This window comes from Rhinolophus sinicus, linkage group LG02 (genome assembly GCF_036562045.2).
Source record: "Rhinolophus sinicus isolate RSC01 linkage group LG02, ASM3656204v1, whole genome shotgun sequence".
NCBI classification, from domain to species: Eukaryota; Metazoa; Chordata; class Mammalia; order Chiroptera; family Rhinolophidae; genus Rhinolophus; species Rhinolophus sinicus.
The window spans coordinates 183,307,970-183,322,869 of NC_133752.1; the positions used below are offsets into that span (position 1 = coordinate 183,307,970).

General features: G+C 39.1%; 1 protein-coding gene across 9 annotated transcripts in view; it reads left to right on the top strand.

Annotated features, from left to right (window-relative positions):
• Positions 1-14,900, top strand: part of MYBPC1 (myosin binding protein C1) — an 88,823-nt gene that overhangs the window by 9,772 nt on the left and 64,151 nt on the right. For all 9 annotated transcript variants that reach the window (XM_019732098.2, XM_019732101.2, XM_019732089.2 and 6 more), the window contains exons 2-3: positions 6,018-6,059; positions 8,546-8,587. In XM_019732098.2, coding sequence (XP_019587657.1) covers positions 6,018-6,059; positions 8,546-8,587 — 84 coding nt within the window. The remainder of the gene's footprint in view (positions 1-6,017; positions 6,060-8,545; positions 8,588-14,900) is intronic.

Genomic DNA, 14,900 nt, shown 5'->3' on the forward strand with positions numbered 1-14,900 from the left:
AGCTCAATTAAATTGAACACGAGAGTCCATAAAATATTTTTAAGAAGGTCAAGAAATGTGTTATTTGAGCCAGTGAGCCCAGGGGAAGGAGAAAGCTGGGTTGTTTGTATCATTTTGGTGTAGAGGCATATATAGAGACAGGCAGGTCAATGCCTCTTCAGACTTCAGAGTTTTTTCCCTTGAATTTGCTGACTATGTATGGATCCCTTGATCCTTGAAAGTAGAAATGGTCTGCTTTGGAGAGAGCAAAACCATTTATGGAGTTACCGGGTTCCTAGTCTTTCAGCGGCAGCACCAAGGCCACATATGGGCTGTCTGCTTAATCGCTGCCACCAGTGCCCGTCAGTTAGAATGCCCTGGCACTCACTGTGCAGGCCTACCATTGGTGGCATACCTGTGCTTTTTACAGTAGGTGGTCATAGGAAAAATCCACCACAAATAGCTCAAGCCCTTTGAAAGCATTTCAGGGTTGCAGAAGGAGAGAAAGTCTATAGCTATGAGTTAGACAGGATCAAACATCAGCCGCCCTTGCAGAAGGAGGAAGGAGCTCGCTTTAGTTGCTGGTTCAGAATCCAGTTAATTTTCTTGTTGTCCATTGAAATATTTCCTTGGGCTTAATTTGTCAGAGTACCCTCGTTTCTTCATTTTATTAAAAAAAAAAAAAGTTTAAGAAGAACAACTTGTATATCCCTGCTTCTTTAGTCCATTCTGTTGGTATGTTTTCTAATGGAGACAATGGGACAGCGAGAGGGGGTACACAAAGCCAGCTTTATTTACCTGGCAGAAAAGTCCCACAGAATTTGCCCTTTGTCTTTTGAAAAAGTACAGGTATAGTAGGACCTCACCTTGATAAGTACCTGATTGCTCTAAATCTTAAGAGGAAAGACTTAAAGCTTCCCAAGGCCGGGTGCTTTCTGATAGTAGTTAGAGCAAAGCTAAGCTAGTTGAGAGTGGAGGTGGTATGGGTGTCTAAGGGTTTTTTGCTAAGAAATGCAGCCCAGATTTTGAAAGTGAGGATTCCTTAGAAAGGCAAGGGATGTATGGTCACTGAAGGCCAAAACTCTAGCCCTAATTGCTCTCCTGCCCTTGTTAAGAAACGGAAGATGTGTGTTGACAGTACAAAGAAATATAAATGATGAAGCTGGCGAATGCCTGGGAGCATTAGGCCAGCGAAGGGTCACCAATGGGAGACATAGTGTTCCCTGTGGGTAAGGCAGACGAAGAAAGCTGCCCTTTGAGCGCCAGGGGCCAGTTCTTCATTTCTTGGCAGCAGGGAGAAGGGGCTTTTGTGCTTGTAGGAACAGGCTGCCAGTCAACTATATTTATGGAGCACCTGCTGTGCAGAATTTGAAAAGGAGGAGACAGGCCTTGTCCTCAAGAAGCTTGTGATCAAAGAGAAGAAGACTCTCCATCTACTGTAAACCCTTTAGCATTGATGATCTCATTTGAAATGGAGAGCACTCGGTGGTATTTAGAGTCTGAGCCTTGTTACTACTCAGTGGGGGGGAGGGGGCAGACTGGCAACATCAGTGTCACCTGAAAGCCTACTAGAAATGCAGAATCTTGAACCCTGCTGCAGACCCCCAGAGTCAGAATCTGCACTTGACCAAATCTCTACAGGACCTGTGTGCACACGGCAGTTTCAGAGGCACTTGAGGGGCCACAGCGGTGGTGAGTCTTCAATGTTTCGAGAGAACAAATCTACCTGATTCGGTGATGAAACTGATAGAAAACGGCAGTTCCTTTACCTGTGAGTTTCTTAAACACAGCCATCTCATCTTAGCCAGTTTTACAACCCCCCACTCTTGTTAAATTCGTCGTGAGAGCTCATGAATTTGGTCACACGGGGGCTTCTTCTTATGGTCCCTATTCAGTGGGGTACTGTGGAAATGGCTGTGAATAATTATTGTTATAGAGGTAGCCAATGAATTTTAGGAACATGCAAATGATTTTTAGAGAAGAGAGCAAAGCTAAGGGTAAAGTCAGAGACAAAGGTGTGAATTAAAGTAAAAGAGATGTGCGAGCAGTTCCTTTAAGGCAAAAGAGGATAACTTCTGCCCCTGAAGTGGTTTATTTTACCTGTAATGGTTTATTTTCAGTCTAAGTCATGTGCTGTTTGGCCTCCACCACTCCTGGTTCCCCATCTCTCCAGGTTTAGGCCAGCTGGAATTCTGTTTCAAATTCCCTGAAAACTACTGAGTTCATTTTCTTACCTGTTATATCCCACAAGGATTGATTGATTGATGGAGTTATCTACATTGTACAAACTCTATATAATACATGTAAATTTCCTCAAAATTAATTATTACCATGTTACAGTTGGACAGTGAGAAAGAAGCCTACTTCTCTGTTCAGTTCCCAGATGCTTCCTCATCTCCTACCCCCATTCCAACTATGTTCTAACGTGATGCCGCCACAGACCGTGAAATAAGCCCAATTCTTAGCAGGGGGCATGTGTGGAAAGACATGAGTGTCATTCTCACAGGGGTGTCACAGTAAAATTCTGATAATAGTGATGATAACCATAAAGAGATAAGGACTACACAGTGTGCTCTATGTTCCCTGCCCCTACAGAAACTCATTCATTCCTGCCAAGAACCTTGTGATAAGTTGTGCTGTTATTTCCAATAATACCAATCAAGTCAGTGAGAAAAAACATACAATAATCGCTCTGAAAAGTCAATCAGTTTACTTCTGCCTCTACTGTATGAGCAGCTGAGAAGGGAAGTGCAGCCCCAGGCTGGAGATCCCAGATTCTGGGTCAGGCAGACCTGGGCCAGAGCCTGCCCCCACCCCCAATGAGCTGTGGGACCTCCCAGGGCCTCAGTTCCCATCTGCAAAATGGGGGTAATTCTAGCACAGACTTCACAGAATTGTTGATATTATAAGAGTGAATATATACTAGGTCCTGTATGCAGTAGGTGTCAAAAAGTGATTGTGATTTATTTATTCTTTCACTGGCTGTAAAGTAATGAGGTTTTTAGGATTTTAAGAAGGAAAAGTTCTGGCTCCACCTACCTACCAGGCAGGCATTTCTACTTTCACTTCCTGCAACCATCCTAAAAATGTACCAGCACTAATATCCTGTAATGTTTCTGTGGTTCTGACTATCTGACATAGTTAGCTATTAATCACCCATGGTCTGTGGATTTGTTGGAAGTTGAATTAAGCCCTATAAACTCTCACTTTAGTTTGATTTGGAAGCTGTTACATAGAACATTGGGACTAGAGACATAATGGAGATGGAGAATTCACATTCAGGGCACATTTATAGTTTCAATGTTCAAAATGATTCTCTTTTTACTTATTTGATTAGAATTCACCCTTGGCCTTACTTCGAAAACAGGATTTTAAGCAACCCTGGCTTCCTTTGCTTAATGGGCCTTTGTTTACACAGATGCTGAGAAACCATGGCCAATTTGGTAGTTCAAACACAATCACCAAAGAAGGCTTTCTTAATTCTTTTTTAAATCAATTCACTATGCATTTAATGTGTTTTCAGCAATGAAATGAGGTACCAGGAAGATGGGAAAGGAATGAAAGATCCCTGTCCTTGTTTAGTTGAGAGGGAAAAAAACACACAAATATATTGAGACAACTGAAAAATAATTTAAAAATAACTAGTGAAACAAGAGTGTGTTATAATGTGGTCCAGAATGCAGAGAAAATAAGGGAGAGGAACAGAATGGAATAATTAGCTCTGAGAGTCTTAAGAGACATGTCAAAAAGACAAAGATTGCCAAAGGACAGTAATGATAATAGTTATTGCTGTAAATTATAGAGCTCTATTTACATGCCAGAAATCGTGTTAGGCTTTTTATGTAGGATTAGCACCCTATGAAGGCATTTATCTTATTAGTTATTTTTCACAGATGAGGATAGCAGGTTGATGGAGATTTAGGAGTTGCCTGACCCTAATACAGCATAGAGTCAGGATTCAAACCTAGGTCTGTCTGACAGAATCACATGTAGAGAAAAAATGAAAAGGTCTGTTGGGGATCATCACTCTTCTCTGTGGCAGAAAGGTCAGAAGGTGAAAAGAGACATCAGCTGAAAAACACAGGGGCCACTGAGGTGCAATAAGAGGAGGGAAAGATAGGCTGTGCCTGCCGACAATGCCTTTGAATGCTAACCTGAAGAGTGTAGGCCTAACAGGTACCCTCTCGTGTAGAATAACAGGCTGAAACCCAGCTGTGGCATAAGTAATCTCTGGGACTGTGAGAAAAAGAGACTGGAGGGCAGAGAAACTTGTCTGTAGAGACAGCCACAAGAGGTCTTCAGACAATGGGCAACAATCCAAAAGATAACGCGTCAAAGAAATTGGCTACTCCCTCTCAGTATTCTGATATCTGTGTGCTGCAACAATGTACTCAAAGCCAAGAGGTCAACATTCAATTTCCATCTCTGCACTCAGATCTCTGAAAATAAAATGCCTTGAGCTAGTGTTTTGTCTTCTGGTTGACGCTGGCACTAAAGATCTTTTCCATGACATGGGCAAGAAACGAAAGCTGTTCTCTCAATGCCATCGAAGGAACATTTGTCTTTCAAACCCTATCACATCCTGCCATGTTATCTTCTGCCAGTCTGAAAGGCTATATGCCTCCCTCCTTTGGTCATATTTTTTATTCTCATTAGTAAATAGTAATATACTTATTGGTGGTCATCTGAATGAAAATGGTTGGTTCTTTTTTAAACAATAAATGGGAGTTTATACCTGGCACCAAAAATTAGTGATAGAAGGAGATGTTGCTACATCCTGGCAGCCCTGCCTCGCTTCTCTCTTGATTTTTGTTGCCATGAGATCCATTCCTTCTTCTATGCTCACCCCAGGCTGCCCAGTCTGAAATAGGACGCCTGGCCTGCACATAGTGACTCTCGGGCCACACTGCTTGTTGTGAGGTATTGTCTTCTTGGCTTGGAAAGAGCCACTTAGGGAAAAACTGTGGAAAATCCTAGATCCGGACAGACAAAGCTCCTGGGATCCTACAAAGTTCCTATAATATAAAAACCTTTCTTTGGTATTTAATCGTCAAGCAGAAAATCCTTTTAAAAGAGATCACCTTCATTAACTGCCTCTTCCTGCCCTGGAGTAGAGCAGCTGGTTCTCACACACGTCACTAATTCTCAGTTCTGGGCATCTGTGGGGACTCAGCAGGGGAAATTCTAAGCCCTTTGGTCACGGGTTATGCCTTTAGCTATTTGGACATAGTATATTTGTTAACAGAAGATTCTTTCACAGGCTTTACCACCATACTTCTGTATAATTCTGGATATCCAAATCCAGGTATAAAACCTCAAACCCAGAGCTCTGAAAACTTAGGATAAGTGTAGGTGGAAATCTCCTGCAGGCATAGGTACTTCCAGAAACCACTGTGAGAAACAACTTGTTTCCCGATGAACAGTGGTTTGTCTTATAAAAAGAAACACTGCAAAGTCGGAGGACTTTGGTTTCATCAACATTCAGAAAGTTAGTCTCATGAGTCTCATGATGTCAGAAACTGTGGTGCCCTTGCTCTCTGGGGAAAGCATTTACTGAGCACTGACCTCACCTTAGACTCTACAGGATGTGAGCACCTTAGTCTCCAAGGGACACGCTTGCCACACACTGCGTCTCATTTCATCCTCACAGCAACTCTATGCACATAAAATAGGTGTCGTCGTGTCCATCTTTCCAGAGAAGACCAACAGGCTCAGTGTCGTTAAATGCTCTGCCTGAGGGAATAACTAAGTGGCAAGGATACCTGGATCCCCATTTTACCTGTCTCTGTTCATCACTACACTGTGCCACATCTTGAAAATCTGTATAATACCATTTAGATCCTCACCTCACACTATCGGCCAAAAGGCAGTGTGTCTTGGGCCTCTCAATGCCACAGGTTGATGCTTTTCCTGCGTTATCCCTCTTGTCAGTACAGGTAAGATGGCTGCCTGGAGTTGAGTGCAGCCTGGGGCTGTGGAAAGTAGCTTTTTTCTGTGATACATGAGCCTAACTCTTCCATTACTCTTTTCACTTCTAGAAAATGAAGTGCCAACCCCAGCTCCAGCCCCACCCCCAGAAGGTAAGTGAAAACACTAACTCACATGTTTGGGCTGCAAATATAGAATGTCTATCCCAGCATGATTCAGCCTTCAGTGAACTGTGAGCTTTAATCAAACTCCTATAGAGAAGTTGGATGACCACAGTTGTGATAGGTTTATAATAATAATAATAATAATAATAATAATAATACATTGTGTTTGTATAACCCTTTCATGTTAATCTAATTTGGATGACACATCACAGACTTATAAAACCCTCAGAGGTATGCCAAAGCTATAGTTATGCCCATGTTTTTGCGTCATAGAGGCTAAACTTCCAAGGGTCTGAGGATTTGCAGTGCTTTTTCACATGTAGCTAAGGGCAAACAAAACCTGCATCTTTCTTGTGAGAGTGAAAAGCGGATCCCACCTCAGTCCCAGAAGATCAGCAGCCCCTTGTAGACTTGGACTATGCCACTATCAAGCACCTCCACACATTCCTCAGCGAGTTTCCAGAAAGGTTTAGTGACATCTGAGGCTCAACATCAGAAGAAACTTTTCCAGATCTTAGTACCCTGTTGTGCACCAGGTGACAGCAACAACAACAAAAAACAAGAAGTAACATTTCCAGTGAACTCCCTGACAGGTAGAGGCAGTGCCTAGCGACACAGCAGGTGACACCTGCTTTTACACCTACACAGATTTATGAACGAGAACAGGATTGAAAGAAATGATGAGCCCAAGTGGAATGTTAAACCCCAACATGGCTCTCCAGAATTACGTCTACCCAGTCAAATAGCCCCAAAGATGGAGGCCACCAACACTATGTGCATTTTCCCATGAAGACACCCAAGTACCCTCGCTCATCAACTCTTCCTCCTTGAACAGGATGAGAAGCCAGTATTCATTCGAGAATTATCCACAGGGTATTTATCATGTGCACAACTCTGCCCAAACCCGTCAGAAGGATACAGAGCTACCTACCCAATACTTATTGATAACTAGGTACGAACATACTGTACCAGATGTAGTGGGCAACTCCAAGTAGAAAATATTTCCCTGTGCTCAGTTTATTTACAGCCAAGTAGAAAATAAAATACAGACCAGAGAACAATTAAATACAATACAACCACTGTGCTGAAACAGGAGGCAAAACTATAAGAACCTCCCAAGGCAGTAGGTCACTTAAAGCATGTCCCCTGAATTGACAATGAGCGTGAAGACAAGGGGTAGGAGGTCACTACAGACCAGTCCAGCCCAGCTGAAAGCAGGAATTGAGTAAGACCTCAGTTGTTGGTGATCTTTTTGCATGGAAATTTATAAGGCACTTACAAAGTTCTTCCACCCTAGAAATCATTTTCAGGAGGGCAGTTTGAGCAATCTACCTGCTCATGGGAGTCCCTTGGTCCAGCTAAGAATACTAGATCACACCCTCGAAACCCTTAAGAAGTATAGAAGTGTATTGCTATGTGTCCAAATGAATGAAACAGGTTCAGTGCCACATGAGTTTAAACAGAGGCAGGCTGATGTGTAGCTTTCTTTCAACCAGTACACATATGTGACATTCTTCTTAGGAACTTTTTCTTTGGTATGTTTTCTTCTCTCGTATACAGATTTATTTTTGCCAATATTGTGTACACTGAGAATGTACAGGCCATTATAGACATAACATTTCCCTTCTGCTCTTCAGAGCAGGAGCTGTCACTGGGCCACTACAGAGTTAGTTCCCTTATGCCATATTTCATATTCATTGCACAATACTGACTTCCTGTTGCTCAAACAAGTCTCTTTCCAAACTCTGTTAAAACTGTCCTTATTAACTAAGATTCAGATCTCGAGTCAATCAAAAAAAGAGGGAATTCATACTCAAAACAATTTTTTTCTTATATAAACCACAGGTCACACACCATTTACAGGTATCTAAATGAATATGGTGCTGAACAGAGAGAAATGTAAACTGAATGGTCTCAACTGATAATATCTGACTTTGCTGCTCTCGTATTGCATTTATTGCCACTCAGCTCAACCCAGAAGATTAATATGTGCACCAAAGTATTTTGAAATATATTGAAACTATTGTGTAATTTCAGATTTTATACCGTGGTTCCTTACTGCAATATCATTTAGAAGTTCAAACTATTAGAACCATTGCATGGGTCAGACTTCCTTAAAAAGTAAGTCCGTTGTTGAGGCCTACAAAGAAGTGACGCACATTTTATACTCACTTCCATGCCAGTTTATTATATATAACATGAACCTGCATGTTATAACAGCAGCTAAGTGTATTTTAACAAAATCTGTATTGCAACTTTCTAGGTATACTTTTTTCAAAAGTAATCCATTAGTTTAATGCAACTCTACATTATAATTCCCAAATTCATAATTCATGTACAGCATAATAAATGAGTATGAGGATCATTTATGATCTATTGTCTTTTTTTTCCTTCCCCCCACACCCCATTGCGCCTCACACATTAAATGCTTTCCTTAAGACACTGTTAAAAATGTGCTTGTACTTTCCACACAGAACCAAACAAAGAGAAGGAAGCCGGAACTGCACCACCAAAAGGTGAGTGGAGGGAGGGAGAATGAGGCTGAATTCAACAAAATTAGAAGCAGAAAGAGGTCAGTAATGATTACCATGGTGGCTCCATGGAATTTCTCTTTCGTCTATGTGGTTAAGTGTTTCTTGTTTGCATCTTATCTGCACGAGCCCATCAACAGAATGACAAATGATGCTTTGATCAGTTTTCATTACACACATTTCTAAAAGAAAAACAACAATGATAAATATATCGCACGCACTTTGTTGAGATGCCAGCAAATTAATTGGTAGTTTCCAACTTCTAATGTGCATGTGAAGGAAAAGAAGTGTCTGATCTTGGGATTATGCCAATTTGGAAAGTTATCTGGATTGCCCAGATTTTTCTTTAATTGAATGTTTTCATGTTACTGCGTGAACCGTTCCAGGTTTCACTAGTAATTCTGAAGGCCAGCATCTCATTTTGTAATACTGACTATGTGTTCATGTAGACTTACATAATGATTTATGTAGCTTGCCAAGAAAGACAACCTTAAGCAAATGTCATGTTGCTTTTTATTGATTTGGAAACATTTATTCCTGTAATATTATTCTGTTTTTACTTTATATGGAGATAGCCCAGTTTTTAAAAAAATGGATAATCTTTATCATGTGGATTCCTGCAATACTAATTCCTTTATCTCTACATGGAGGTGGTCATTGTCATTATTGACCATTTGTCCCTAAACTGAGGAGCATTATCTTCTACAGAAGAAAGTTTTCACAGAGGCAGATTTGACAATCCGCTTTATATGTTTGTATCATCGTTTATATGTTCATTTTTTGTTTGTGTAATGAAAACCATAGGTCAATTTTTAGAACAACCAATTATTTCCTGACTGCAATAAGACTTTTTTTCTGGACACCACTCAAAATTATGTCTAGTATCTCTTTGTTCTTATGTCATGCTTCATTACCTAATTCCTCTGACATTATTGTCTCCTATACATTAGTAAAATACTTTTCTTCTTTTTTTCAGTACAGTGGACCATTTTCCTTCAGCTAACTTGTATTTACACTCTCATAAATGAACACATAATATCAGTACACTGATTTTGTCTTTGACCTCCAGTGGCTCCCATGGATAATATTCTGAACTGTACTAATCCTGGCCACATGAGCCACAATCTGAAGGTTATCTGCTTATGGAATGCAGACAGTTCAAACTCCTTGAACTCCTTCCATGAGATGGGTTCAAGGATGTTTGGACATCCTGGCTAAAGTTATTGTAATATTATTCTCTTCAAGGCCAATGGCATACATATCTGTTTCCAAATTTGGAAAGGTGTTTGGGCCAGGCTGTAAGGCTCAACCAACAGAGCAGATGATGTAATCCCAGAGGGCATGCTGTCAAATTTTAAACAAAGCCTGTGCCTGACCCTTAATCTGAAAAGTCATCATATTATATTTGTGTGCTTAAATGAGAAAATGTCTCTCTGTTTAGTAAAATCAACCAACCAACCAACCAACCAACCAACCAACCAGTCAACCAATTAACAAAAACTCTTTTCTTTATGCAGAACACAGTTGGATGAAAAAGCAAGCACAAATGAGTGGGGAGGGCATCCTGAAATTAGTAGCATTTGTTTTTTTCTGACATTTGCAAAAGTTAAGCAAGGACAAGGCCACTTGCAATCACATACTCAACTACGTAAACTACAGTGTATATATTTGCTCTACATGCCTAGGAAGAAAATCAGTTTAGGATAGAAGGTGACATCCCTAAGTAAAGAAGGAAGGTAAATAGAAATTATTTCTAAATATACAAACCTTTCAACTATTACCCAATTTCAGCAAGGACAGGAAAATTTCAAAAAAAAATATATGGACACAATAAAAATTGCTGTATATAAAGCCATGGCTGAGGAAGAATTGCATGAGCATAAACAAGATTGACAGGTGCAACAGACCTTTCTCCAGCATTGACTAGAATGTCCTTCTCTGCCCTTCGCCTTCTCCCAAGCCTCAGTCCATCCAATTGTTTTTTTATAACCATTCAGCTCAGGTTTCATTCCTTTATACAGGTTTCCCGTGACTTTCATCTGCCCTTCCTCCTCCTGATTCCTCTTGGACGTATTGCTTTGTTCAATCACTCTTTTCTCCACTGAATCATGTAATAATCATTCACTCATTTCCCTAACAGGCTGTAAGCTTTCTGACAGTCAGGCACCCTGTCTTAAGACCCCTTTGGGCCCCTCGTCTCATTTATTTTCCAGTGTCTGGCAGAAAGCTGCACAAGGCGATTGATTTCCTAATAAATATCTGTAGAATGAATGAACAATCGAATTTCCACGCTGGCTTAGCTGGAGTACGTACAGACAATGGTAATCTAGATAGATTTTCATTCCTACTTGCTGCGCAGGGGGATGTGAGTCCCATACAAGGTCTTACTCAGTGAGATTCAGAATGAGACACTGATGCTGTGTTAGGTGCTCACCCTCAGAACAGATGGACGATGTAAGACCAACTCACTTAAAAAATTGAAAATGGTCACGCCTGGATAGCAGAACATTTTCACACTGTAGTCCCTATTTATCTAATTGGTTGAAGTATATTCCATTAATAACTCCAAGACTGTTACTATTAAGAATGTTTTTCATAGCAGCACAGCCTCAATATCATTCCCAGGTTGCCTGAATCGTTCTGCGACAGCCTGGAACTGTTCTAAAATTGTTTTTTTAGCCACAGAATGTTGTTTGGTTCTGATGTCAATCTTATAAGTGCTGCTTGTGGGTGAATTGCCTAGTTTTTGGATTTACTAAGAGTCTGTCTGGGAAACAGCTGCTTTCCCAGGAAGGGGTTTGACTATTTGTTGGTTTGCTTGTTTGCCTCTGGACTTGTCCGTCCAGCTATCCTGTTCCTTAATACTGCCCACTTTGTCCTGGAATTGAAACAATAGAGATGACAATAAAAGATGTGTTTAACCAAACAGCAATGCCAGAATTTCGATGTGCAAATCCTTTCAGATCATGCTGGGAGGCACTGTCCTTACAAAGATAATGCTACCGTGGCTTAGAATTCTTCCAGAATAATGACAGGTGGCAAATCAATAAAATGTGAAGTATAGATTCTTTTGTACACTCTCAGTGGGGCTAAAGATCTGCCTTTTATGCTAACGTTCATTTATTCAGCAAATATTGAAAGGCAGCTATGTGCCAAGCAAGAGTCAGGTGCTGGGTCTGCCCTCCTGCAGCCGACTTCAGGGAGCTTTAGAGAGGAGAACGACCATCAACAGAGGAGAGTGGATTTCAGCTTTTGAAGTAGACAATTGTCACCGAGGGCCATGTGTAGAGAATAATGTGGGTGCACTAGTGGGATCACACATTTCTTGGTCAACCCACATTGTAGGTGTCAACATAGAGGCAGGAGACTGGGTGTCTTCTGTGCTTCAACAATTGGCCTTGTGGGAAGTTTAAAACTAGTCCTATGAGAGGCTGCAAATGTGCCAGCATCCTTACAATCAGAGACTGCTTTGAAGATCAGTACTCATTTCAATGCCTAAGTTCTGATGCTTATTTTTTTATTTTTATGTTTTCATCTTATCAGCTTATAGTCTGTATAGTTTTTGGTAAACCCAATTGGGATGTTTACTGCCTCTTTTTGTTTTTCTTCCAGAAAAATAACTGCTTTTGGTAATTGTAGCAAGAGAAGTAAAAACTTTCTTTTTCCAGGCATTCCCATTACCACATAAACTGTTATAACAAATAAACTGTGTATATTAAAGATTTCACGTCACTTGATATGAAGCGTCTTTCTTTTGGCCTGAGTGTGGTTGGCAGAGGAGGAAGTGAATCAACAGAAGTTCCAGCAAATTTCTCCTAAGTAATATGATTTTCTTTTAATTAAAAGAACAATTAAAAATTTGTTTTCTTTTTTTTTTTAATTTGTTTTCTTTATTTAGGTCCCTTTACATCTGCGATAACATTATCTTGGTACTTCTTACTAGTATGCTAAAATGTTTTTGTGCAATTTTACCTTTAGATATCAGACAACCATCTACTAAAATGTCTCTGTGTTTTATCTATATATTCTAAATACATATTTCTTTGTAATGAGTTTTGTTAAAAATTAATATCACTGTATTTTTCAATTTTAAGACAAGACTATAAGATACAGCATTGATTTGACAGATTTGGGGGAGAAAAAATTTATGAACTATACATATTTATTGTAAGAGGAGTCCTGATTTCAAAAGCCTCAAAGTGTGAAGGCGTGTGTCCCCTCATCAAGAAAAGGTGATAAGTTAATCAAATGCTTCAAAACACGGCGAATTAATGTTAGCCGTTGATGTTATCGTCTTCCATATGTGGTGGTGGTTGTTGATGTTACTATGGTTGGTCATGTATGCCAACAACTACTGCAACGGATGACCCTGCTGGAGGAATTCATAAATTTGTCTAAATCAAAGAATTTAACTGAGGCTTGTTTACAGTTATGTATATTTTAATTTTATATACTTTTTAGTCTGTATTCTAAAAATCCCAACAATAATCCCAAATTGGTTTCACTTTAAAAATTAATTTAAAATGCAATTTAAGTCAATCATAGGTAGAAGTTATTTTATGCTTAAGAGAGTGTGAAGAATTATAAGAATGTACACATTCTACTATGTCTGGAGGTCTCTCCTTTGAATTTCAGATTTCATTTGTACCCCCTAAAATCTCCGGCTTGTAATATGACACCAAGTTCTTTCTCTAGTTTCCAGGCATTCTTCTCTGGGAACTTCAGCTGTTCAAAGAATCATTTTTACGGTTTTACAAATGCTATTTTCCCATGACTTAATGACAAGTAAAATTTGTCATTAGAAGGGTAAATTTCCCTTCTATGTCGCTAGGCAGAAAGCTCTGCCGCTCTGGGCCCAGGTCTTCATGTATGCTGCATTCTAAAGAGCCAAAAACAGATGTGTACGTTTTCATCGTCATTGTAGTCACCTTTAAAAAGAAAATATGACTTACATATTGTATTTTTTGTTTTGTTTTCTTTGGAAATGTTCTTTCTATGATGCCATGCCTTTCATATGTATTGTTGAATTAGGCACAACCCAAAAGATTTGCATATTCAATTTCCCTTCTAGCAGTAGAACCTGTTTTTCCACGGTACAGAAAAACAATGATGGGCACTTGTCTTATTAGGGAGACCACTTCATGGATAGTGTAGATGCCTGACCACTGCGCTGTACACCTGAAGCTAAAGCTGAATAATATTGAATGTCAACTATAATTAAATATATATATATATATATATATATATATATATATATATATTCATAGGATGTGGAGTCAGCATAGGGAATAGAGTCGATGGAACTGTAACAGCTATGTATGATGTCAGAGGGGTAGTAGATTGGGGGAGGGGGATTATCACTTTGTGAGGGCTATAAATGTCTATTACATTGTTTTACACACGTGAAACTAAAAAACAAACAAACAAACAAAAAACCCATAATACAAGAAAACTTTCTAGAAATAAAAGACTTAAATATAAAAACAGAAAAAAAACAACAACAATGAAACCTTTCATTCTCATCTAATTCAATCAAATTCAACCAGGCAACTTTTCAGGAATTTCAGGTCAAGAGCTCTACTTCTTAACTTTATTTCCTAACCTAAAGGGATGCTAAGACCAAAGCTACTTTTAAAAGAAAGAAACAGTAAACTTGTCAATTATATTTTCTAGCACCTCAATAAATTTGAAAATGTATGTACAAGGACTCAAATATTGCCAATTGAGAAGTAACAGGTGTTTGGAAGTATTGCTGGATTATCTAGATCACTTCATGACACTTTGAAGCACTATTTTAATATGTGGTGCCTTAATAGTCTAATTGTGCGTGTCCCCTCACGTAGTCTTAACATTTAATGGACATTGAAATTACTCACTCATCAAATTTTTGCTTAAAAAATTGATTATCTTTTTATTTTAGTTTTATGAACGTTTGTGAATAGTTTCTCAATCATTTAGCATTCTAAACAATTAACTCAAAGTTTCATTATGCCCTGTGCACAAAGCATACAAACAAACAACCACAAAACCTATATAAAATAAAGTGTTCGTTTGACTCCAAATGGTTCAAGTTTCTAGTTTATATATAATAAAGGAAGTTCCTTTCTAAGATTTGGTTGAGTTTTAAAACTTCATTTTCAAGAATTTTTACAGGAGTTTAAATCAAGATTCTTTCATATTTCAGTAAATAAAAGTCTTGAAACAGGTTAAAAAATAAAATGCTGATATTGTATTAAATGTATGGCAAATAATATTTTTAAATTGCAAAGTATTTTATTTTTCGTTATGTAAATTTTTA